Source organism: Mobula hypostoma, chromosome 6 (genome assembly GCF_963921235.1).
Source record: "Mobula hypostoma chromosome 6, sMobHyp1.1, whole genome shotgun sequence".
NCBI lineage: Eukaryota > Metazoa > Chordata > Chondrichthyes > Myliobatiformes > Myliobatidae > Mobula > Mobula hypostoma.
This window is the reverse complement of record NC_086102.1, coordinates 42,937,441-42,964,905: the sequence shown is the minus strand read 5'-3', so window position 1 is coordinate 42,964,905 and position 27,465 is coordinate 42,937,441. Positions and strand designations below refer to the sequence as shown.

General features: G+C 42.9%; 1 protein-coding gene across 5 annotated transcripts in view; it reads right to left on the bottom strand.

The window, feature by feature from the left end:
* Positions 1 to 2,683: 2,683 nt before the first annotated feature.
* LOC134347984 (uncharacterized) overlaps positions 2,684 to 27,465 on the bottom strand; it is a 48,813-nt gene continuing 24,031 nt past the window's right edge. For 4 of the 5 annotated variants that reach the window (XM_063050692.1, XM_063050693.1, XM_063050695.1 and 1 more), the window contains exons 8-13: positions 25,728 to 26,706; positions 23,427 to 23,696; positions 10,753 to 11,133; positions 9,415 to 9,582; positions 7,595 to 7,842; positions 2,684 to 3,694 (exon numbers count right to left, since the gene is read on the bottom strand). In XM_063050692.1, the coding sequence (XP_062906762.1) occupies positions 3,620 to 3,694; positions 7,595 to 7,842; positions 9,415 to 9,582; positions 10,753 to 11,133; positions 23,427 to 23,696; positions 25,728 to 26,706 (2,121 nt within the window). In that variant the 3' untranslated portion in view covers positions 2,684 to 3,619. The remainder of the gene's footprint in view (positions 3,695 to 7,594; positions 7,843 to 9,414; positions 9,583 to 10,752; positions 11,134 to 23,426; positions 23,697 to 25,727; positions 26,707 to 27,465) is intronic. The other variant, XM_063050697.1, reaches the window with a different exon arrangement.

Here is a 27,465-nt window from a genome sequence, read left to right as displayed (position 1 = left end):
TCACTTCAAACATTCCAACTTCATCAGTCTGCTTTGCTAGTTCCTAGAAAAAGTCAGATAGGCCCATGAAGCATGGCCTGAATTTCACAAGATCATACAGACTACTCTTAATAAGGCTATGCTTCATAAATCCTGTCCCTAAGGATTTAATATGTTAATAGCAAACTTATCCACTCTCACCTCCCCTTGAGTAATCTTCCCATCCTGTTAACAAGTTGCTTTCCAATTGAAATATTCAAATGGACCCCCATCATCAAAACTTGGGCCAGCTGCAGCATAATATAGCAAAGTGGACCAAACTCTAAAGGCCGAGAGAAAAACACAAACATATACAGTAGAGGTAAGATGTGAAAAGTATTCTGTATAAGCAAAGAAAGATCATCATACAGGCTCTTCAGCCCATGATGTCATGCCAACCTTTTAACCTACTCTAAAATGAATCTAGCCATTCCCTCCCACATATATCTCCATTGTTCTATCATCCATGTGCTTATCTTAGAGTTTTGTAAATGCCCCCAATGTATCTGCTCCACCACCATACCTGGCAGTGAATTCCACACACTCACCACTGTCTGTGTAAAAAACGTACCTCTGATTTCTCCCCCACCATTCTGCCCTCCAGTCACCTTAAAGTTATGGCCTCTGATGTCAGCCAGTTCCTCCCCGGAAAAATGTTTCTGGCTGTCCAAATAACTCCTTGAAAATAGAACCACTGGTAGATAGGGTCACGAAGAGAGTTTTTGTCATATTGACCTTCATAAATCACAGCACCAAGTACAGGGGCTGGGATCTTCTGTTGAAGATGTGCCACGACATTGGTGAGGTGAAATTTGGAGTATTGTGTGCAGTTCTGATCACGCACCTACAGGAAAGATATCAATGAACGTGAAAGAGTGCTAAGAAAACCTACATGAATATCACTAGGACTAGAAGACCAGAGATATAGGGAAGGATTGAAAAGGTTAGGGCTTTATTCTCTGGAGTGCAGGAGAATGAGAGGAGACCCTATAGAAGTATACAACTTTTTTTTTTGAGTAATCCTTGCAAGCTCTTTCCCATCCTTAGACTAGAACTAGAGGTTATAGGTTAAGGGTGAAAGGTGAAACTCCTGAGGGGAACCTGAGACAGAATCTCCTTAACTCAGAGAGTGGCAAGCTGCCAGCAAAAATAATAGATGTGTGTTCAACTGCAACACTCAAGAGAAGCCTGGATAGGCACAAAGATGAGTCAGGTGCATGGAGGGACGTAGTCATGGTGCAGGCAGGTGGAATAAAGCAGAAGAAAATATTGGCACAGACTAGAAAGGCCAAAGGCCTAAGGCCTTGCCTCTGTGCTGTAGCACTCCCTATTTCAGATTTCTAGTTTGCACTAATGGAAGCATCACTTGATTAAATAGTAAGTGTACTGAGGTACAGTGAAAAACTATCTTTTGCATGCCACCCATCAGTACCGATTGAGGTACTTCAAAGGAAAAGCAAAAACAGAATGCAGGATGTAGTTGCTATAGAGACAGTTCAGTGCAGGCAGACAATAAGGTGCAAAACCACGACAAGGTAGATTGTGAGGTTAAAAGTCCCTCTTGACATACAGCAGGTTTGTTGAATAGTTTTAGAACAGCAGGATACAGGTTGTCCTTGAGCCTGGTGACACATACTTTCAGCCTTTTATGCAATGGGAGGGAGGAAAGGAGAGAAAATCCAGGGTAGATGGGAACTTGATTACGCTGGCTGCTTTACTGAGGCAGTGAGAAGTGAGGGTCCATGGGGCATTGATCTTATCGGGACCATTTATTTGATTGCATTGATTGGGGAAGGCATAGGCCTACTGTGGGTAATTAGGAAGTGTGTAGACAGGGACCATGGTTGGCACATATGAGGTAGGTTGGAAGAGCCTGCTTTTTGTGTACTTTAGTGTATACTTTGTTTGCTCTACACTGCTGTTTGGAAAACTGGGCAGCCTGCAATGAGACAAGTGAAGTTGGTTATCCACTCTCTAATAGATACTCAACATTAGCAAAGTCTGTGCTGGCAGACAAATACTAGCAAACTGGGACTTTGGCATCCGCCTCGGCAATGAATTTGTAAGGAAACGGCACACAAAAGAAGTTAATTACTGACTCAACTATCTTCAACCGTTGGCGCGTGGCCAAGTGGTTAAGGCGTTTATCTAGTGATCTGAAGGTCACTAGTTCGAGCCTTGGCTGAGTCAGTGTGTTGTGTCCTTGAGCGAGGCACTTAATCACACATTGCTCTGCAATGACATCAGTACCAAGCTGTATGGGTCCTAATGCCCTTCCCTTGGACAACATTGGTGGCGTGGAGAGGGGAGACTTGCAACATGGGCAACTGCCGGTCTTCCATGCAACCTTGCCCAGGCCTGAGCCCTGGAAGCCTTCCAAGGTGCAAATCCATGGCCTCACGAGACTAACAGATGCCTATATATATCTGCAATTAAAATCTAGTATGAACCAATTGTCTACTACCAATTAATCGGAAATCCCATTTATTTAGCAGCTGGTTCTACTAGTGTCGATGCCCCTGTTCTATTCTAACTAATTAGGACCTTTTTCCACACTCCTTTTGTCTTACTGGAGCCCCATTTCCCTTCAAACTTACCAGGGTCACAGGGAATATATATTGTACTGCTGGTAACATCTTAAAAGCAACACAGTTTTAATTTGCTTTTTATTTATTAAATCAAATGACATTCAAGAGTCTAGAAAAGTTGCAAGTCCAGTGTCACCAAATTGCTGAATTTAAGAAGTTTTACTAAAACAGACTTCAAAGGACACCACTGAAATGTTCCACTTTCACATTGTACGCTGGTGGTATTATGAATTCAACTTCATTTTTTTTCTTAAATATGTAGCATTTGTGCCTAAATAAGATGACTTATTTCCCAAAAGCAGGCGAGGGAATTTTTCATCCAGCATTTTGGGACACTTTCAAACAGTAAAAGAATAGAATTTCATTGGCAGGCATGATAAACCCAAAGGCAAATCGACCATTGTCGTACTGCCATGGGTTGTGTGGGACTGCTGTCCATCGAAAATTAAAGGCAATGTACGAACTCATTACAATATCCAGTCCAATTATAATCTGTTTTACAATAATCATGCGATTAATGCTGCTTTTACAAATTCAAATATGCCACTTCATTTTGCAACTATTTAGCACCAGGAAACACGTTTCTAGTAAGTATCCCTTTTGAATGAGTTACAACTGGAGTATTGGCTAGACATATTACTTCATTGGCTGCAAAACACATCAGCATGTCTGGAGTTTGTGAATAGCTCCATAGAAATGTAAGTCTTTCAATTTTTAATAACTTACATTGCAAAGTTCTGGAAATAAACAAAATACAAAATCTATACAGGAATTTCACTACCCACAGTATCCAAGATCAATTTTACAGATGTGTGCAAGCTCATATCAATTGCTACAAAACTTGATAAAATAAAACTATGTCCCCTGGGTGGGTTTTACGAAGACTTACATTATTAATACTCAGTGCATTAGAAAAATAATTTAATTTCCAATGGTTTAAAATAACAGTCAAGTATACATGAATGTAATTGTATGAAATGTTTTCAGAATTCTGCTTAGTTCATATTTGAAGTTTAACTCATTGATCCTATCAGGTCTGAATAAATATCAGATTCCACAGGAAGCCCAAGATTTATTTCACTTTGGATCTGCGGTAGAAAATAAAGATTTGACAGACTGTTAGTTCATAGGCATTAGTGTTTGTAGTGAATGGCAGAAGCATCAAGTTTTACACAGGAGATACAGCACTGAAGTTGACATTTTCACAGAATTACTTAATTTTAAGCTCACTGCCGTCAATATCCTTGCAGCTGGTCAAGCATTATTGATTTTCTGTTGATTCTTTTCTCACTGAAGGTAATTATAGTAAGTTACAAATACAAGCGATTCTGCAGATGCTGGAAATCCAGAGCAACAGACAAAATACAAGAGGAATTCAGGTCCGTTATAAATTTCTAGTTTTAAAAAATACTGGTTATTTCCATTCATTCATAACTGTCCAGAAAATGGAGATTCCTCTCTTATGACATGCTGAATGGGTCATTATGCTGCTCCGACCACATGAAAAGATTCATAACATTGGGTAAAAATGCATTAAAAAAAAGTGCTGTGACATTCTATCACAAAGATGGAACATATGCTTCTATCAGGATCTTTATGCTGAGTTTATAGTCACCACATCATTGTATTGATTGTTAGGAACTGATAAATCATTACAGGATTAGCAAACAATGTGCTGGAAGAAATCTGTGAGTCAGGTAGCCACTTTGAGAGTAAAGAAATTGTCGATGTTTTGGGTCGAAACCCTGTACCAGGACTGATTTTGAAGAGGTGAGATCAGGATAAAGAGGAGAAGCAAAGTGGCAAGAAAGAACTCGAGGGTGATTGGTGGACTGTGGGGCGGGGGGAGAGAGAAAGAGAAAGAGATGACAGGCAGGTAATCAGGTAGGAGATATGAGCAGGGATGGAGCTGGAAGACTGTGGCAGGTTAATAATTGATGGAGGTGGCCCTAGACAGAAGAGAAAGAAAAAGAAAAAGTAAACAACAGCTGGAACGAGGTGGGGCAGTAGAGTGCAAAGACGTGAAAAAAATCTTTATCTGTCAGTGACTGCTGCTGACATCATATGACATATTGGTCATGTGACAGCTATGCTCAGGTAAATATGCTGGAAGTACCAGGGCCAATTTCCCAATAGGTGCCAATTGACCTTAAAATGTTTGCTACATGATCTAACCCATAGAAAACTATTTTTATTCAGGCTTTGCATGCAAGAAGAATGTGTAGAAATGGATCCAGTTTCTAGGCAAAGATATTTTGGTTATTCTTTTTTTACTTTGTTTGTGGCAATTCTGATGAAGAACTTTTCAATGCTACATGCAATGAATCCGGTGCCTCGAGGCTTGTGAAACAGCGACGATTTGCGGGTAACAAACTATTAATTACTGTATTAATCACACTTTTTCCTCGGACAGCCTATAACCTCCCTTTTGGAGTTGAGCTGTTGAACTGCTAATATGACCTGGCATTTTCGTGCTGTGAACTGAAGTCTCGAAGGCGCAGGATGGTTACAGCATACATGTACAGGTCGAATCAAGGTGACTTGGCCCAGGCATGAGAGCAGGGAACGAGCAAATGTTTGGCCATTACTGAAGCGGACTTTGGGGTGATTTGATGCGGCAGAACTGGTGAGGCGGGCGGAGGCGATGCAGAGCCGAGGCTGTGGGGCCTGAACCTGGACCCAAGAGTGAGGAAAGATTCACAGTTTGAACGATACAAGCCGGGCTGAATTGGAAAGGTCAGGTACGGGCTGAGTCGAGATGGCAGGATCCAGGCCCAATAGCGTATCAAAGCCGCAGGGCCCGGATCCAAGAGCGAGCAATGAGCCGGAGGTTTGGACAATTTAAGCACCGGGCCATGTTGAAAAGGTCAGGGTGTCAGAGCCGGAGGTGAGGGACAGGCCACTTCAGCTCACTGCTCTGCAAGGTTTACTTGTCTCTGTGTTTAACTGAGGCTGTGGCCTGCAACTAATGAGCTCCTGGATTGGTCGCAGCAAAGACTGGCTTCGTAGCTGTGGACTCACTTCCATGAGCTTCAATTCTGAATGTCAGTTGCTTACTTTTATTGTTTATGCAATTTGTTTTTTTCTGCACATTGAGTGTTTGACGATCTTTCTATTAATGGGTTCTACTGGGTTTCTATGTTTTGTGGCTGCCTGTAAGGTTGTATATAGTGTACATACTTAGATAATTAATGGGCTTTGAGTAGTTGGATTGGATGAGTACAGTAACATTCTCATAGCAACTGTGGAATAAGGTGGGCATTTCGGTTGTTGTAAATAGGAAACTGAGGAACTTGTCTCAATGCATTTTGTTCTTTTACTTCATGGTGGAAAATTACTTCATTAATAACTGATGGATAACCATGGCTTACTAGTTGAATAGAATCAAAAGAAGATTAGTGTCAAAATTCTGTTACAAGACATTCTTGAATCTATACTTGGAATACTGTGTGCTGGTCTGGTTGCTTGCATATTAGAAGGATGTCACTTAGCTGGAAACGGCGCAGAGAACATTTACGAAGATGTTCACAGGACTGAAGGGCCTGAGCTAAAATGGAAGTCTGGCTAGGGTGGGACCTTTTCCCTGGAGCTTACAGAACCTTATAAAATCAAGAGGGCATAGACAAAGTGAATCGTCACAGTCTTTTTCTCAGGCTAGAACAATCTAAAATTAGAGAGCATATAGTTAAGGAAAGAAAGGAAAGATTTAAAAGGAATCTGAAAATTTAAAAGCAACTTTTTCCGCATAGGGGGTGGTGAGTAAATAGAACACGCTGTCAGAGGAAGTGGAAGTGGTAAAAGGCATGGTTAGGAAAGGTTTAGCAGGATGTTGCTAAATGTGGGGAACTGGGACTGTTTCAAGTAGACATAGATTGGTCAGCATGGGTGAGTTAGACCGAAGGATCCATTTCTGTGCTGTACAGCTCCACTGACACTAACAAGAACAGAATAGCTAGACAGGAAACAAATTCAACTGCAGATACAGAAATCTGAAGCAAAAACAGAAAATACTGGAAGAACTCACCATTCGAGCAGCATCTGTGGAAAGAAAAACCAATTCACAGTTCAGTTCAGGGAGTTGGTTCTGAGGAAGGGTCCCTGACCCAAAGTGCTAACTGGTTTCTTTTTCCACAGATGCTATTTGGCTAGCTGAATTCCAAAATTCTGTTTCATTTCAAACTAACTAGACCTCCAGTATCGCTAGCATAAAATTTCAAATACAGGAGCCTGTCATCTACAGGGATTATAGAAATCATTGCTGCTGTTATCAACCATGATTCCTCATTGTTTAGCTCTGCCCAGAATTACAAATTCATTGGAATCACGGGAAGTAAAAATTACACTTGCTTCTTTGATCCAAGGTCCATTAGAGCTAGCCACAAAGAGTCAAATTTACTTCAAATTTTTGTAAACAATTAAGTGTACTTACTATAATAACTAATAGCTATGGGTCACATTAACAAACATGACTTTCCATTAATTGTATTTAAGACTGAAATGCTGTGAGTAACCATTACTAAAGTTACACACATCAAAGTTGCTGGTGAACGCAGCAGGCCAGGCAGCATCTCTAGGAAGAGGTACAGTTGACGTTTCAGGCCGAGACCCTTCGTCAGGACTAACTGAAGGAAGAGCTAGTAAGAGATTTGAAAGTGGGAGGGGGAGGGGGAGATCCAAAATGATAGGAGAAGACAGGAGGGGGAGGGATGGAGCCAAGAGCTGGACAGGTGATTGGCAAAAGGGATATGAGAGGATCATGGGACAGGAGGCCCATGATCCCCCTCCCCCTCCCACTTTCAAATCTCTTACTAGCTCTTCCTTCAGTTAGTCCTGACGAAGGGTCTTGGCCTGAAACGTCAACTGTACCTCTTCCTAGAGATGCTGCCTGGCCTGCTGCGTTCACCAGCAACTTTGATGTGTGTTGCTTGAATTTCCAGCATCTGCAGAATTCCTGTTGATTACTAAAGTTAGCTTGTTTCTTCACTCACCTTTTGAGTTATTTCATTAGAAGGGTCCTCAGAGCAGAAGATGTGAAGGAAAAGTTTGCAAGTCTCTTCACCTTTGTTGATCATTAGCCTCAGTAATTCCCGGTTCCTTTCTTGTCTAGTTTTTTTGGATGATATGTTGCTTATTTCCTCTTCATTCAGATGTTTCTCATAAAGCTTATCCAGCACAGGTTTGTGAACACCTTCCCCCATTGTTTGAACAAATTTACTGAAGTTCTTGTGTAACCAATCTGACAAGAAATAAACACGAGTGCAACACAAATTAAATACTGGATGGAGCAGACAACTACCATTCCTTCATCAGTTGCAGAATATGGTCCTTCTCAGCTTCTGAGCCATCCCACTTAACACCTTCCCTTCTGATCACCTATACCCCCTCTGATCCCTCCCACCCCTTCTACTACTCGTAATTGTAGAGGGCATTGTAAATAAGTTTGCAGATGATTAAAAAAAAACTAAGTGGTTATCAAGTAAGAAGACATTACACTGGAGGAAGGGATAGATAGGGCAGAAGTAATGGCAGACTGAACTTAACCCAGAGTATTGTGATGTAATGATTCCCCCCCTCTGACTTGACTACATCCAACTGATGCATCAATTCTTACCAATATTTTGTGATGTACCATAGAAGCAGAACAGTTTGATTTGACAACTGCTTTGCACGTGGCCACAAGAAACTGTAGAGAGTTATGGACACAGCTCAGCACATCTCAGGAACCAGCCTCCCCTCCATGGACTGAGTAAAGCAGCCAGCATAATCAAAGACCCCACAATCCCAGACATTCTCTCTCCTCTCTGCTTCCATTGGGCAGAAGGAACAAAAGCCAGAAAGTTTAAGGACAGGTTATACCCCACTATTAGAAGACTACGAGTATGACAAGATGGACTCTAAAGCTCACTATCTACTTCATTATGAAATTACACCTTGTTTACCTGCACTGTACCTTCCCTGTAACTGTTACATTTTATTCTGCATTGTTATTGTTTTACCTTTCTCTACCTCAATGAATTGACCTGTATAAACAGTATGCAAGACAAACTTTCCAGTGTACCTCAGTACATGAGGCAATAATAATAAAGTAACTCAAATACACAGAGGAGATTGCACTCATGCAGAATAAAGGACTTTTCTTCCTTCAGCACAAACACCACTATAGTTATAAATCTGCAATTCCGAGTTACGCTACAAAATCAACTAGCATGTCCAAGTTTACTTTAAACTCTCCCTATATATTTTTTTTACTAATTTGCTCCATTCTTTTGAAGGCACCCATCACATCTTGACGTGCTATTTTGCAGAATCTCTGCCTCTGCAGTGCTGCTAAGGAACATGCGGTGAGATTAACTGCACAGGCGTAGATCTAATTGTCCACAATATGTTTAAAAATGCAAGTTAAATACAGAGCCCGACCAACTGTGCCTCACCACACAGAGTCCTGGAGCTGAAACAACTAATCTCTGTCAACCCCTCCACACAGACATCTCAGCACAACTGGAGGCAGCTGGACAATGGAAGTGACAGTCACCTTGACAATTCCTCTGAGTGTATGATGAATACTCACACAAAGGAAAACTGGCACCATACCACAGATCACTGGCCTGACGGGCCAAGGTATGCCTTGTGTTAATGGCTGCATTACAGATTTAGGGATAGAAAACAATTCTTTATTTTTATTAGGATGAAACTTTATTACCAGGGAGAACGAAAGGCTCATCTCACTCAATATCTTCCCAAACAGTTCCCTCAGATTACCTAATATCAAGCCATTAAATGAGAACTACAGTCATAAGAAGCTTCTTACCTCTGCAGGATGTGACTTTTGGGACTGAGTTTACTGCTGTTGTCAAGTTGTGTAGTTCGTTCCTCAGTATATCAAGCTCTTTTTCATGTTCAACATATTGTTGATAAGTTTTAAAGTACAGGTTACTGATTTTCTCCTCCAAACATTTTTCTTGAGGGTTTTTTTCATCTGTGAAACAAAATTAAAAAGAATGTGTGACAATGAAAATTTATCAAAATATTTTATAGAATTAAAAGGCTGCAACTTAAACTAAGGATGATGTGAAACTGATGAACTCCATAAGTAAAAATATTCCTAGGGACCTTGAGTATCAATGGGGCTGTTGGATCGGATCTCCCTGGATTTCGAACCAGTGAAGCTGATGTAATGGCATATTTCCAATTGCAGTGGTAGGAATCCCACTGCCTTCTCTCCATGCTGTTCTTAAAAGTGCTACTGACAACATGTTCCATCACTTTTCTGAAGGGTAGAAATAGCTGACGATATGGTAGAAAGAAAATAAAACTCACTATTCCTCTAATGGAAATAGAATATGAGCCTGCTCCACAACAGCTCTTTCTTTCAGAGCAGAATGCTGCTCTGCCACGGACATGCTGGACTCATCTGACATTCCTGAATTTTGAAGACACCGTAAGTCCCTCATGGCACCATCTCCATCAACCTTTGCTACCTCCTTCACTCACTGTCCAACATCACTCCATCCAATTGCTTGCTCATTGCCCCCTTCCCTGCTACCTCCTTCACTCACTGTCCAACGTCACTCCATCCAATTGCTTGCTCATTATTCCCTTTCCTGTTAGTCCACATTACCTTCCCCGCCCTATCTCTAGAATCCTTCTGTTTCTCCTTTTCGATAAACTGCACCCATCATCACCAACATTTGTTCAGATTTGCTCTGTGGTATACACAGGACATTCATCTGGCCCTGTTAACCACTAAACCTTCCATCTCTCCCTCCCCCTTCCACCTATTCCAGTTATAATCAGCTGTATTTCCCACCATGTTTCCCTCTTCCATCATTTCCTCCAATTGTATCCAAGATCTGCTTACTGAATTTGCTCAAGCTCCATTTGGATCCTCACTATATAGAAGACTGAGGAAAGTGCCACCTTAATGACTATTTGGCATTAGAGTCCCATGTTTTTGTCTGATAAAAAGCACACTAACAGAAATAAGATTAAACAGATTCTTATGACAAGTCTGTCGCCATATGTGATCTTTATCTCCATGCAAGAGTTGCACAGCGTTCTGATGTCCTTTCTGTCAACTCTGCATCCAGCCAATCTCTCACACATTCACATACACACGCCACTGATTTACCCCCACTAGAAGACCTACCGACACACTTGACAAAGACCAGGTTTGTGATCCAGAATAGACGGTGTATGCTTATTGTCAGTTTCTCTATAAAATCCTCAGACATGCTGCACTCGTCGGACATCGATAAATTTTGCAGCTGCTCTATGTCCCTTATGGCACTTTCTGGAACTCCGGGCTGAGCTTTCTTGAACAGTTGATAGGTGTCCAGGGACGGGATTTCACTGTGATCCACAGGTCGCTCTGTTGTGTCTAACATGCACTGGATGACGCAGCACTTCAGGATTTCTCCAACTTCATCAAGGATGCTTCTCCTGGCCTCAGTGCAATTGCTGTGTAATTTTCTTAGCAGTTCGCACAAGTTATTTACCAGCTGTGCTCCTTTAGGAAAGCAGCAAGCCTCTAGAACAGAACAGAGATCAGCTCTGAAAACATTTGACCAAAAAACAACTCCGGTCAAGTGTCTCTCACCTGAAACACTAACTAGACACTAGAATACTACAGCACAGTACAGGCCCCTCGGCCCTCGATGTTGTGCCGACCCACATATTCCTTAAAAAAAGTACTAAACCCACACTACCCCCTAACCCTCTATTTTTCTTTCATCCATGTGCCTGTCCAAGAGGCTCTTAAATACCCCTAATGTTTTAGCCTCCACCACCATCCCTGGCAAGTCATTCCAGGCACCCACAACCCTCTGTGTGAAAAACTTACCCCTGATGTCTCCCCTAAACTTCCCTCCCTTAACTTCGTACATTTGCCCTCTGGTGTTTGCTATTCGTGCCCTGGGAAACAGGTACTGGCTATCCACCCTATCTATGCCTCTCATAATATTGTTGACCTCTATCAAGTCCCCTCCCATCCTTCTACACTCCAAAGAGAAAGTCCCAGCTCTGCTAACCTTGCCTCATGAGATTTGTTTTGCAATCCAAGCAACATCCTGGTAAATCTCTTCTGCACCCTCTCCATAGCTTCCACATCCTTCCTATAATCCATCCTTCAATATTCAATATTCAGGAGGGATAGACATGAAAGAAAAGGAGGTGGGGTAGCATTGCTGGTTAGAGAGGAGATTAACGCAATAGAAAGGAAGGACATTAGCTGGAAGGATGTGGAATCGATATGGGTAGAGCTGCATAACACTAAGGGGCAGAAAACACTGGTGGGAATTGTGTACAGGCCACCTAACAGTAGTAGTGAGGTTGGGGATGGCATTAAACAGGAAATTAGAAATCCGTGCAATAAAGGAACAGCAATTATAATAGGTGACTTCAATCTACATATAGATTGGCTGAACCAAATTGGTAAGGGTGCTGAGGAAGAGGATTTCTTGGAATGTATGTGGGATAGTTTTCTGAACCAACATGTCAAGGAACCAACTAGAGAACAGGCCATTCTAGACTGGGTATTGTGCAATGAGGAAGGGTTAGTTAGCAACCTTGTCGTGTGAGGCCCCTTGGGTAAGAGTGACCATAATATGGTGGAATTCTTCATTAAGAAGAAGAGTGATATCATTAATTCAGTAACAAAGGTTCTGAACTTCAAGAAGGGTAACTTTGAAGGTATGAGACGTGAATTAGCTAAGATAGCCTGGCAAATGATACTTAAAGGGTTGACGGCGGATATGCAATGGCAAGCATTTAAAGATCGCATGGATGAACTACAACAATTGTTCATCCCAGTTTGGCAAAAGAATAAACCAGGGAAGGTAGTGCACCTGTGGCTGACAAGGGAAATTAGGGATAGTATCAATTCCAAAGAAGAAACATACAAATTAGCCAGAAAAAGCTGCACACCTGAGGACTGGGAGAAATTCAGAGTCCAGCAGAGGAGGACAAAGGGCTTAATTAGGAAAGGGAAAAAAGATTATGAGAGAAAGCTGGCAGGGAACATGAAAACTGACTGTAAAAGCTTTTATAAATATGTGAAAAGAAAAAGATTGGTTAAGACAAATGTAGGTCCCTTACAGTCAGAAACAGTTGAATTGATCATGGGGAACAAGGACATGGCAGACCAATTGAATAACTACTTTGGTTCTGTCTTCACTAAGGAGGACATAAATAATCTTCCGGAAATAGTAGGGGACCGAGGGTCTAGTGAGATGGAGGAACTAAGGGAAATACATGTTAGTGGGAAGTGGTGTTAGGTAAATTGAAGGGATTAAAGGCAGATAAATCCCCAGGGCCAGATGGTCTGCATCCCAGAGTGCTTAAGGAAGTAGCCCAAGAAATAGTGGATGCATTAGTGATAATTTTTCAAAACTCTTTAAATTCTGGATTAGTTCCTGAGGATTGGAGGGTGGCTAATGTAACCCCGCTTTTTAAAAAAGGAGGGAGAGAGAAACCGAAGAATTATAGACTGGTAAGCCTGACATCGGTGGTGGGGAAAATGCTAGAGTCAGTTATCAAAGATGTGATAACAGCACATTTGGAAAGCGATGAAATCATCGGACAAAGTCAGCATGGATTTGTGAAAGGAAAATCATGTCTGACGAATCTCACAGAATTTTTTGAGGATGTAACTAGTAGAGTAAATAGGGGAGAACCAGTGGATGTGGTATATTTGGATTTTCACAAGGCTTTTGCCAAGGTCCCACACAGGAGATTAGTGTGCAAACTTAAAGCAGATGGCATTGGGGGTGTGATATTGATGTGGATAGAGAATTGGTTGGCAGACAGGAAGCAAAGAGTGGGAATAAACGGGACCTTTTCAAAATGGCAGGCAGTGACTAGTGGGGTACCGCATGGCTCAGTGCTGGGACCCCAGTTGTTTACAATATATATTGATGACTTAGACGAGGGAATTAAATGCAGCATCTCCAAGTTTGCGGATGACACAAAGCTGGGCGGCAGTGTTAGCTGTGAGGAGGATGCTAAGAGGATGCAGGGTGACTTGGATAGGTTAGGTGAGTGGGCAAATTCATGGCAGATGCAATTTAATGTAGATATATGTGAGGTTATCCACTTTGGTGGCAAGAACAGGAAAACAGATTATTATCTGAATGGTGGCCAATTAGGAAAAGGGGAGGTGCAACGAGGCCTGGGTGTCATTGTACACCAGTCATTGGAAGTGGGCATGCAGGTACAGCAGGCGGTGAAAAAGGCAAATGGTATGCTGGCATTCATAGCAAGAGGATTCGAGTACAGGAGCAGGGAGGTACTACTGCAGTTGTACAAGGCCTTGCTGAGACCACACCTGGAATATTGTGTGCAGTTTTGGTCCCCTAATCTGAGGAAAGACATTCTTGTCATTGAGGGAGTACAAAGAAGGTTCACCAGATTGATTCCTGGGATGGCAGGACTTTCATATGATGAAAGATTGTATCGACTTGGCTTATTCTCTCCGGAATTTAGAAGATTGAGGGGGGATCTGATTGAAACGTATAAAATTCTAAAGGGATTGGACAGGCTAGATGCAGGAAGATTGTTCCCGATGTTGGGGAAGTCCAGAACGAGGGGTCACAGTTTGAGGATAAAGCGGAAGCCTTTTAGGACCGAGATGAGGAAAAACTTCTTCACACAGTGAGTGGTGAATCTGTGGAATTCTCTGCCATGGGAAACAGTTGAGGCCAGTTCATTAGCTATATTTAAGAGGGAGTTAGATATGGCCCTTGTGGCTAAAGGGATCGGTGGTATGGAGAGAAGGCAGGTACAGGGTTCTGAGTTGGATGATCAGCCATGATCGTACTGAATGGCGGTGCAGGTTCAAAGGGCTGAATGGCCTACTCCTGCAACTATTTTCTGTGTTTCTATAATGAGGTGACCAGAACTGAACACAATACTCTAAGTGTGGTCTCACCAGAGATTTGTAGAGTTGCAACATGAACTCTCTACTCTTGAACTCAATCCCCCTATTAATGAAGCCGAGCATCCCATAGGCCTTCTTAACTATCCTATCAACCTGTGCAGCGACCTTGAGGGATGTATGGATTTGAACCCCAAGGTCCCTCTGTTCATCCACGCTCTTGAGTAACCGACCATTAACCCTGTACTCAGCCTTCTGGTTTTGTCCTTCCAAAATGTATCACCTCACACTTATCCAGATTGAACTCCATCTGCCACTTTTCTGCCCAACTCTGCATCCTGTCTATATCCTCTTGTAACCTCCGACAACCTACAGCTCCATCCACAGCTCCTCCAATCTTCGTGTCGTCCGCAAACTTACTCACCCATCCTTCCGCCTCTTCATCCAGGTCATTATAAAAATCACAAAGAGGAGGGGTCCCAGGACAGATCCTTGCGGCACTCCACTAGTCACCGACCTCCAGGCAGAATACTTTCCTTCCACTACTACCCTCTGCTTTCTTCCTGTAAGCCAATTATTTATCCAAACAGCCAAGGTTCCACTGATCCCATGCCTCATGACTTTCTGGATGAATCTCTTGTGGGGGACCTTGTCAAATGCCTTGCTAAAATCCATGTAGTCCACATCTACCACCCTACCTTCATCAATTTCTTTTATTACCTCTTCAAAAAAACTCAATTAGGCTTGTGAGGCATGACCTTCCCTTCACAAAACCATGTTGACCATCCTTGAGTCGACTGTATTTCTCCAAAGGCTCGTAGATCCTATCCTTAAGAATTCTTTCCAATAGTTTGCAGACCACTGACGTAAGACTCACCGGTCTATAGTTCCCAGGATTCTCCCTATTACCTTTCTTAAACAAGGGAAGTGTTTGCCATTCTCCAATCCTCCAGCACCTCCCCTGCAGCAAAAGAGGATTCAAAGATCATAGCTACTGCTCCAGCGATCTCTTCTCTCACTTCCCACAGCTACCTGGGGTATATCACGTCCAGCCCTGGGGATTTATCAATCTTGATGTTTTTAAGATGATCCAACACTTCTTCTTGCTTAATTTCCACATTGTTCAGCACACAGGCCTGTTCTATTTCGACCTCACCCTGATAAAGGTCCTTTTCACTTGTTAATACTGAAGTAAAGTATTCATTTAGGACCTCCCCAACCTCCTCCACCTCCAGGCACATGTTGCCTTCTTTATCCTTTAGTGGCCCCACCTTCATTCTTGTCATCCTTCTGTTCTTCACATGCACATAGAACGAATTGGGGTTCTCCTTAGTTCTACATGCCAAGGCCTTCTCATGCCCCCTTTGAGCTCTCCTAAGTCCTTTCTTAAGCTCCTTCCTGGCTACCCTATATTTCTCATGAGCCCCTCCTGCTTCTTATATCTAACATATGCTTCCTTCTTCCTCTTGACGAGTTGCCTCACGTGTTTCGTCAGCCACGGTTCCCTTTCCCTACCATTTTTTCCTTGTCTCAGTGGGACAAACCTATCCTGAACCCAGCACAAGTGGTCCCCAAACTTCCTCCACATTACTTCTGTTCTTTCACCGTTGAACATCTGTTTCCATTTACTCTCGCTAGTTCCTGCCTCATCCGTTCATAGTTAGCCCTTCCCCAGTTAAGCACTTACCCATTTTGTCTGTTTTTATCCTTTTCCATAGCTATGCTGAAGCTAATGGAGTTGTGGTCTCTCTCACCAAAATGCTCCCCCACCAAGAGGTCTGCCACCTGACCAGGTTCATTACCCAGAACTGGATCCAGTATGGCCTCTCCTCTTGTCAGCCGGTCCACATACTGTGTCAGGAATCCTTCTTGAACACACCTGACAAATTCAGCCCCATCTATCCCCCTTGCAGTCAGGAGGTGCCAGTCAATATGAGGAAAGTTGAAATCACCCATAACTACAACCCTGTACTTCCTGCACCATTCTAAAATCTGCCTGCTTATCTGCTCCTCGGTGTCCCGAGGGCTATTTGAGGGCCTATAGACAACTCCCAGCACAGTGATTGATCCCTTCCTATTTCCGACTTCCACCCACACCGACTCAGTGGACACTTCCTCTGCAGCGTCCTCCCTTCTATAGCCGTGATACTATCCCTGACCAGTAATGCTACTCCTCCCCTTTTCTACCTCCCATCCTATTCCTGTTAAAACACCTAAACCCCAGTACCTGCATCAGCCAGTCCTGCCCTTCCTCCAGCCAAGTTTCAGTAACGGCCGCAACATCGTAGTTCCACGTACTGATCCATGATCCACGTTGGATCCATGATCCACGTTCATCCCCTTTATTCCTAATACTCCTAGCATTGAAATAGACACATTTCAACCCCTCTAACTGGCTACATTTATGTTTATGTTTTGTCCCGCTTGTCCTTCCTCACCAACTCAGAACACATACCATCATGCCCTTGTCCTTCTACCCTAATCTCTGCACTCACATTCTGATTCCCAACCCCCTGCCAAACTAGTTTAAACCCTCTCCAACAGCTCTAGCAAATCTGCCCGCCAAGATATTGGTCCCATTCCAGTTCAGGTGCAGCCCGTCCTTTTTGTACAGGTCAGACCTTCCCCAGAAGAGATCCCAATGATCCAGAAATCTGAACCCCTGCCCCCTGCACCAACTCTTCAGACATGCATTCATCTGCCATAACTTCCAGTTCCTACTCTCTCTGTCTCGTGGCACAGGCAGCAATCCCGAGATTACCACCTTTGAGGCCCTGCTTTTTAACTTCTTTTCTAACTCCCTATATTCCTTCTTCAGGACCTCATCCCTACTCGTGTCTATGTCATTGGTCCCTACATGGACTACGACATCTGTCTGCTCACCCTCTCTCCTGAGAATACCGAGAACTCAAGTCAAGTCACTTTTTATTGTCAGTTCGACCATAACTGCTGGTAAAGTACACAGTAAAAATGAGACGACGTTTTTCAGGACAATGGTGCTACATGAACAATACAAAAACTACACTGAACTACGTAAAACGACACAAAACTACACTGGACTACAGACCTACCCAGGACTGCATAAAGTACACAGAACAGTGCAGGCATTACAATAAATAATAAACAAGACAATAGGCACAGTAGAGGGCAGTAGGTTGGTGTCAGTCCAGGCTCTGGATATTGAGGAGTCTGATGACCTGGGGGAAGAAACTGTTACATAGTCTGGTTGTGAGAGCCCGAATACTTCGGTGCCTTTTGCCAGATGGCAGGAGGGAGAAGAGTTTGTAAGAGGGGTGTGTGGGGTCCTTCATAATGCTGTTTGCTTTGCGGATGCAGTGTGTGGTGTAAATGTCTGTGATGGCAGGAAGGGAGACCCTGATAATCTTCTCAGCTGACCTCACTATCCGCTGCAGGGTCTTGCGATCCGAGATGGTGCAATTTCCGAACCAGGCAGTGATGCAGCTGCTCAGGATGCTCTCAATACAACCTCTGTAGAATGTGGTGAGGATGGGGGGGTTAGGCGATGGACTTTTCTCAGCCTTCACAGAAAGCAGAGACGCTGTTGGGCTTTCTTTGCTATGGAGCTAGTGTTGAGGGACCAGGTGAGATTCTCCACCAGGTGAACACCAAGAAATTTGGTGCTCTTAACGATCTCTACGGAGGAGTCGTCGATGTTCAGCAGAGAGTGGTCACTCCGTGTCCTCCTGAAGTCAACAACCATCTCTTCAGTTTTGTTCACATTCAGAGACAGGTTGTTGGCTCTGCACCAGTCCGTTAGCCGCTGCACCTTCTCTCTGTATGCTGACTTGTCATTCTTGCTGATGAGACCCACCACGATTGTGTCATTGGCAAACTTGATGATGTGGTTCGAGCTGTGTGTTGCAGCACAGTCGTGGGTCAGCAGAGTGAACAGCAGTGGACTGAGCACACAGTCCTGGGGGGTCCCCGTGCTCAGTGTGATGGTGTTGGAGATGCTGCTTCCAATCTGGACTGACTGAGGTCTCCCAGTCAGGAAGTCTAGGATCCAGTTGCAGAGGGAGGTGTTCAGGCCCAGTAGGCTCAGCTTTCCAATCAGTTTCTGAGGAATGATTGTGGTGAATGCTGAACTGAAGTCTATGAACAGCATTCGAAAGTACGTGTCTTTTTTGTCCAGGTGGGTTAGGGCCAGGTGGAGGATGATGGCAATGGCGTCGTCTGTTGAACAGTTGAGACGGTACTCGAACTGCAGTGGGTCCAGTGAGGTGGGAAGCAGGGTCTTGATGTGTCTCTCGAAACACTTCATGATGATGGATGTGAGTGCGACGGGACGGTAGTCATTGAAGCAGGCAACTGAAGACTTCTTCGGCATGGGGACGATGGTGGCGGCCTTGAAGCACGTAGGAACAACGGCGCTGCTCAGGGAGATGGTGAAGATGTAAATGAGAATCTCAGCAAGCTGGTCTGCACATCCTCTAAGCACTCTGCCAGGAATATTGTCTGGGCCAGTTGCCTTCCGTGGGTTGAGCCTGCACAGGGTTCTCCTCACATCGGTCACGGTAAGACACAGCACCTGGTTGTCTGGAGGAGGGGTGGTCTTCCTTGCTGCCACGTCATTTTCCACCTCAAAACGAGCATAGAAGTTATTCAATGCATCTGGGAGGGAGGCATCACCAGCACAGGCAGGTGGTGTTGTCTTGTAGTTTGTGATGTCCTGAATGCCCTTCCACATGCGCCGTGTGTCGCCGCTGTCCTGGAAGTGGCTGTGGATTCGCTGGGCGTGTGCACGCTTTGCCCCTCTGATGGCCTGGGACAGTTTGGCCCTCGCTGTTGTTAGGGCTGCCTTGTTGCCTGCTCTGAAGGCGGAGTCATGGGTCCTCAGCAGCGCACGCACCTCCGCGGTCATCCATGGCTTCTAGTTAGACCGTGTAGTGATGGTCCTGGCCACAGTGACGTCATCAATGCACTTGCTGATGTAGCTAGTCACTGATGCTGTGTACTCATCTAAGCTGGTGGAGTCGCCATCGGTTGCAGTCTCCCTGAACATGTGCCAGTCAGTGTGCTGACTAGAAGAGCAGAGATGGCTCCTGCTGGCCAGGTTTTCACCTGCTTCCGAACTCGATCCAAGATATCGCAGAGTCCGGCACCAGGGAGGCAACAGACCATCCGGGATTCTCAATTCCTCCCACAGAACCTCCTATCTGTCCCCCTAACTATCGAATCCCCTATCACTACTACTCTCCTCTTTTCCCTCCTTCCTTTCTGAGCTGAGTCTCAGTGCCAGAGACACGACCACTACAACTTGTCCCTGGTAGGTCGTCGCCACCAACAGTATCCAAAACAGTATACTTATTGTTGATGGGAACGGCCACAGGGGTGCTCTGCTCATTCTGTCTATTCCCCTTCCCTCTCCTGACAGTCACCAGGTTACCTGTCTCCTGACTTTTAGGGGTGACTATCTCCTTGAAACTCCAATCTATTACTGCCTCTGCCTCTCAAATGATCTGGAGTTCATCCAGCTCCAGTTCCCCGACTCAGTTTAATAGGAGCTGCAGCTGGATGCACCCTTTGCAGAAGTAGTCATCAGAGACAATTGTCCTGTCCCTGACTTCCCACATTTTACAATCAGAGCACTGGACTTCCCCATCTACTGCCTCCATTACCAACTCCAAAGTTAATTAAATTAATTAAAGAAACTTACCGAGCCTTACCTCACTGGGAACAAACACGTCCTCAGCCTCTGCTCATCAAAACCTCTCAAGTCAAAGTTCCACTCCTTCACTGGCCGCTCTGCTTGAGCTACCCGTCTTTTTATTTGTTTGAGCTTTTCAATTTTTGATTGCCCAATCAAACTGCTTGGTCACCTGACCTCGATTGCCCAATCAGCTGCTTTCTGCTGACATATTTGCGCACGTTCAACATTGTGTGGGGAAATCCGTATACGCAGATGACAGGGCTTTGTGGGTGAGGGGAAGAAATTTAGTTTATGTACAAAGGAAAATGCAAGATGCAATAAATAAAGTGGAGGATTGGGCAAATAAATGGGATTTCAAATTGTCTATAAGTAAGTCGCAAGTGATATGTTTCTCAAGAAATCACAAACCAATTTCCGTGAAATTATATGAATAAAATTAGAGCAGGTAAAGATAATTCAGTTCCTTGGTTTGTTAATTGATGAGAAACTTACATGGAAAAAGCAAATCGAGAAAATTACAATCAAATGTAAAAAAAATAAATAACTTACTGAGGGGTCTTGCTGGACAGGATTGGGGTGCGAGCAGGTTATCGCTACTAAATATTTATCAAGCTTTAATGAGGGCCACATTGGATTATGGATGTGTAGCATACATGTCAGCTGCAGAAAGTAATTTAAAAATGCTGGATGATGAGCAAGCTCAGGCCCTCAGGATATGTAGTGGTGCATTCAGAACATCACCTATATCAGCTCTTCAAGTCGAAATGGGGGAAGTGCCATTAAGACTTAGAAGATTAAAGCTAATGCTACACTACTGGGTTAACATCATGGGGCATAACTACTCACATCCAGCTAAAGCTATATTAAAAGACTGCTGGGAACATGATAATTCAAATTATAATAGCTTTGGATGAATCAGGGATGCAGCAGCACAAAAATATGGTCTACACAAAATGGAATATAGCCCTACAGTTCCAATATCTGATGTTCCTCCATGGTTCTTTACAATACAGAAAGTGGATATAGATCTGCAACAACTTTTGGGAAAGAAGTCTGTCTGTGAAATCAAACTGATAGTACAAGAATATATAGACCTGCATTTTAGAAATGAACTTGTAATATTTATGGATGGATCAAAAGACCCCAGCTCTGGCCACACAGGTATTGCAGTCTACATTCCTCATTGCAAAACTAGCATTAGGAAAAGAACACCAAACCATTTATCAGTGTATACAACAGAATTAATGGCAATTATTGAGTGCATTATCTTGGATAGAAGAAAATAATGTCAAAAAGGCTGTAATCCATTCAGCTAGTTTGTCTGCATTAACCTCTATCAAATCAAGAAAATCAGAAAGTAGACAGGATATTTTATTGGAGATTCTATGCAAGTTATATACACTGACCAAAAATGGGGTAGAAGTAAGCTTCCTTTGGGTTCCTGCTTATTGTGGTGTGGAGGGTAATGAAAAAGTGGACATTATAGCTAAACAATCATTTAAATCGTCTATAATAGAGGTCCAGATCCCTCTTAGCAAAGTGGAATTCAAAAGCATTATTAAAACATGTATTGAGGAGACATGGCAGAAGCACTGGGATGAGAGTGAAACAGGGAGACAACTGTACAAAATACAGAGGCAAGTCAGATACAAAAGAATATCAGGTGGACATAGAAAGATAGAAGTGATCATCAGTCATTTAAGAATTGGACACAAGTCTTAATTACATATTACATAAAATAGCGAAACATCTAACTGGATTGTGTGAATACTGTAATCAACCAGAAACAGTTGAACATGTGTTGATTAAGAAGTACCAAAGGGAAAGAGTGAAGATGATAGGAGCGCTTAAGATAAACAAAAAATAACTGCTGTGGGTATAGAAGACATTTTAAGTGGGATTTCAAGAGAAATGCAGACCTATATCATGAAGTATCTGAAAGACTCTGGTTTATTATATAGAATTTAGACAATGCAATTCTTTTCATTCCTCCTGTTAATCAAACGATCCACACTCCAGTCTAGTAGGTGGCGGTAATGCACCTTAAAGCTGGTTTGCCAACCGCCATAAAACAACACAAGAAGAAGAAGAAGAAGAAGACGCAGCTGCTTTCTGCTGAGTTTGAGCTGTTCAAATCTTGATTGACTTGATTGCACAATCCAACTGCCAAAACTGCCAAAACCTCTCGAGCCAAAGCCTCAAAGCTCCACTCCTTCACTGGCCCACTCACTCACTGGCCACTCTGCTCTTTGTTTTTCCACAACACCAGCCAATGGACCAACATAGGAAAAAAGCAGTTCAGGAGAGGGAACAAAAAGAAAAACAGCCAAGGTAGTGAAGATAGAGAGCAGCATCAAAGAGGGATCAATACAGGAGTTTCTACAGATGCTGGAAATCTTGAGCAATACACACAAAAAGCTGGAGAAATTCAACAAGTCAGACAGATGATGTTTATTTAGGACAGACAAAGAGTCTCATCCTGAAATGTTGATTGTTTATTCCCCTCCTTAGATGCTGCCCGGTCTGTTGAGTTCCTCCAGCACTTTGAGTGTGTTGGAGCAAAGAAGAAAGCTGAGGAGCAAATAAGGACAAATAACAATGCACAGCACAGGATGAAGAGCTACTTGAACCACTATACCTCTCAGTACATGTGACAATAATAAACCAATTAAACTACACCTGTCAGTACATGTGACAATAATAAACCTATTAGACTCTAAACATGTAAAACCTCACAGATAGCAAAACTATCTGGCACACTGCTATGCAGCCACCTGGCCTTTGTAATGTTTTCACTCAGCAAATTATTCCAGGGATTTTTGCCTCCACCACTGTACCAGAAGTCTATAGATAAAGAACCTCATCTTTTCAGTGATGAAATTACACAGGTATATTTAAGCCCAGATCTTTTATTTTACTCCCAAAATCTAAAATGGCATTCTGAACTCGCCCTAAACTAGCTAATGGTTTTCCATATCAATATAAGATTTCCTGCTCTGGGCCAGAAAGCCAGGATGGCAGTCTTACATTGCACTACGGGATAATATGGACCTTGGTAAAAGGGAATAAAAGAGGGCCTGTGTATTAATATGGATTTTGAGAATTTAAACTTATTCTAAAAGGTCCAAACTATTATTCCAGTTGAAGAATTCTTTGATCTTTCCCTGTCTTCCCTGTCTCCCAGTAACAAGTGATGCTGCACATCTGGAGCGAGGACTGGTGGTACAGCTACACTCAATTAGGAAATGTAAATTTTTAAATTAAAATACAATATACTTACCGGGTAGAAGTTCTAACTTTTTCCTACAAATGTCTTCTGCATCAGGCCCATGGAACCAGTTGAGTTCTGCCAGAGTTTTTATCAGCATTCTTTCTTGAATCATTTGCACCATATCTTCTGTGGTTGTATCAAACCTGATGTCAATTGACTGGTCTCTGAAAAAGATGTCCTTTTGTCTTTCCGGCTTGTCTTCCATAAAGATCTTCACTATGTTCACCACATCTGCATTTTTCTTTATGCTCTTTCTGACCTGAAGGAACAGTTCAACTGCTGGAGATGGAAATAGATAACCACAAAATCATCAGAAAGTCACTTTGAATATTTGTGCAGTTTGAAGCTAGATTTTGGTTTGCTTCTCTCACCCCATCTAAAATTCCAACAGAATATCGTTACTCTACATTATTTATTTTTTCGTCCAAAGTCCTACCCATGTCTAACAGTGTAGACTGTGGCTACAGACTCTCACATCATCTTCCTCCCACAATCCCCCTCAAATGGTCTCATCTATCACCTGCCAGTTTGTACTTCTCCCCTCACCCCCACCTTCTTATCCTGGCTTCTGACAGCTTCCTTTCCTGTCCTGGAGGGTCTCGGCCGGAAGTATCACGTGTTCATTTCCCTCCATGGATGCTGAATGACTCGTTGAGTTCCTCCAGCACTCTGTGTGTGTTGCACAGGTTTTGGATCCTTTTATATAATCCACTGGACCAATGCACGTTGCTGACAAGGCCACCATTTATAACCCACTGGTAACTTCTCATGAACTATGAGGGGGTCCGGTTTAAGATGGCACCGGTGAAACACAGCAATGACTCGCAGGCAGCAAATAAAACTTTTAATTGTTTTATTAGTCACACTTTTTCTTGGAGATGATCACTGCAATCAATAGCCTGCAACTTCCCTTTCGGGGTTCAGCTTTCGAACCGCCTGCACAACCTGATTTCTGCGGTGTGAACTGCAGTCTCGAAGGTGCGGGCTAGTTGTGTGGCATGACGTGTACGGGCCAAATCGAGGTGCAGGGATTGGGTCCGAGAGTGGGGAATAAGTCTATGTTTGGCCGTACTTGGAGGTGATTCGTAGGAGCAGATCTGAGGTGAGGCAGAGTAAAGTGGCAGGGCCTGGGCTCGAGAGCGTGGAACAAACCGCTGTTTGGCCAATTTAAGCATCGGCCAGATTGGAAGTATAGCATTTCCTAAATAGTATTGTTACTGTAACTCTTTACTATCCTTACTGTGATGTACACACCAGATCTGCAAGGATTTCAAAACACATCATCCAACATCACATATTCTCACAACCATCTAGCTAGTGTCAGGCTGGCAGGTGCTGTTTCCTGTGAAAACATTTCACCGCTCTTGGGATGTTAAAAAAAAATTTGCTGCATCATTTTAGCATGGGTGGGGTTTAAAGAACCAAGCATCCCGGGTACCAACAAAATATTTTACAAGTACTATCTTAGTCATGTGTGCTTTAAGTTTGCCGCCCTTGCTCTAAGATGACTGTTCCTTGGTCTAGATTCTAGCATATGCACTCTCATGTCTCCAAATTAAAATATATTTTCCATTCTTAAGTGCTCACTTTCTTTTCCTTGTCAAAAGCAGCCTCAAACTACAATGAAATGAAATGCGAATTAACTCTATTTACACTCTTTTTTATTTAGGTTGATGATGCACTTTTTGCTTTGGGTGGGTACACAACATGGCAGGCAGCCAGCCTAATGATCTACGCAGGTCTAGAAAAGTGGTTCCCAACCCGAGGCGCACGGACCCTTCAGCTAATGTCAGGGGTCCATGACATGAAAAAAGTCGGGGACCCCTGGTATAGAACAAGCCAGTAATATGGAATGGAGATTTACTGAACGGTCAAAAAAAAAAGAACTCTAATTCACTTATGTTTCTTAAGGAAGGAACTCTGTTGTCCATATCTGATCTGACCTATATGAGACTCCAAGCCCACTGCAAAGTGGCCAGCTCAGGAGGTAGCCCAGAAAGCTGCTGAGTTCAAAGGAAACTATGCACATACGCTCTATGTGCATGGATGATAGAAAAATAGAGGGTTATGTAGGAGGGAAGGGTTAGATTGACCTTAGAGTAGGTAAAAGGGTCAGCACAACATTGTGGTCTGAAGGGCCTGTACTGTGCTGTAATGTTCTATGTTCTAAACCTGTGAGAGCACCTACATCCTGTAAATTAATAAAATAAAAACATGGCATTCAAATGCTAATTTACATCATTAGGATTACAGATACATGCAGTGCATAATTTGAATGTAATTGCATTAATCGTCCCAGATTGTTCTCACCTTTGTATGGTTTGCCATCCACAAACAGACACAGGGCAGGGTACCTCTTCTGCATACATTCCACAATAGAACCAACTTTGTACACAAAATCATCATGTTCAAACTCGTTTGTATTCACAAGGAACACTCTGTCGCTTCTTAATTCCAGATGTATTTTGTAATCGGCATTCTTTTTCTTTTCAAGTCGAACAAATGTAGCATCCAGGGATTCAATATAGGGCCATTCCTTTTGAAACATTGGTATCAATTCGTTAAAAATATCCTTCTGGAAGAAGTCCATCGCTTGGTTTTCATACAGACACAGAAAGACCTCCCTCTGTTTACGTTTGAACCATAGATGGTAACACTTCGATGCTGGATCTGACAACACAACTAAATTGAAGCTTTTCAAGATGTCGAGCAGTTCATCCTTAAGCTTTAATGTTTCAATCGGCCAAATATAATCCAAGAGGCTTTCTGAAAATTTTCCACTGTTGACGAGTTTCATCCACTGACTTTGGATTGGAAATGGTGCAGTTTGTATCTTCAGTGGCGGGGCACAATTGATTGGAATCAATGCAGCCATGAGGTCAATAAGCCACTGAGGATCCAAGACCAAGACTGGCTCAGAAAAGTAAGCAAACTTCATACAGTTCAAAACTTGCAGTGCTGCCTGCACTTGAAGCTTCTTGTGAGCACTGCTCACATCTGTACCTTGGGGATTTCCCATGGTGTCATACCACGATAAGTACTTGTCTGAACACAGCAGATATTTCTCAGTGCAGTTCAGAATGTGGTAATACAACTTTGCATGACACAAAACAATGTCGTCCTCAAATGCAACTTCCCTTGACAGCCTGTCAATTGCCAAACGTAGCTCTGTGTATCCCACTCCCATATCATCGTCGACAGAGTTGTCAACAGCAAATTTCTCAGCATAAAGTGAAGCAGCTAAGTGTTTTTGAAGATAGCTGTAAATATTGCTCAAGATCTCTTCAGCCTATGAAGAAAAGGTGAGAAAAATAAGGACATTTAAACTGCACAAAATAAGAGTGACACCAAATGAGAGTACTTCGTTAATTACAATTAAAGTATATTTATTTTTAAAAGTTTGTAATTTTTATAGGTTTGAATAAGACAGCAAGTTCAGGAATAGGTCGGTAAGCCTCTTTAGCCTACTTGAGCATTCAATAGTAGCTGATATCATGTAGGCCTCAATTCCATTTTCCTGCCTGATTCCCATAACTGTGAACTCCTCCAAAAAATCCCTCATTCTTCAATATACACTATTACCCACTGAGCATCTAGGGCTCTTTTTGGGGGGTGGTGAAGAACAGTTTCTATCCCTCTGTTATAAGACTATTAAATGGTTCCCTAGCTTGACGTCATAATTTACCTGTTTATGATCCCACACTTTATTGCTTTGCTACACTGACTGCACTTAGTCTGTTACACATTTTCTGTATTATTATTTTACTTTGTTCTGCCTCAATGCACTGTGCAATAATTTGATCTGTATCAATAGTATTCAAGATAAAAAAAACCTATCTCAGTATGTGACAATAATAAACTGATTCTAATTACCTAGATTCATATCTTTTTGAAAAGTAATTCTGTCTCATGTGAATGTTCAGTGGCTGCATCTTCATCTTGAAATTCATCTCCCTAGGTTAGGTTCAGATACCCATTAATGCATCTTAGACTTTTATATGTTTCAATTAAACCGGGGGTGGGGGGGGGAGGTGTGAGTGGTAGATGC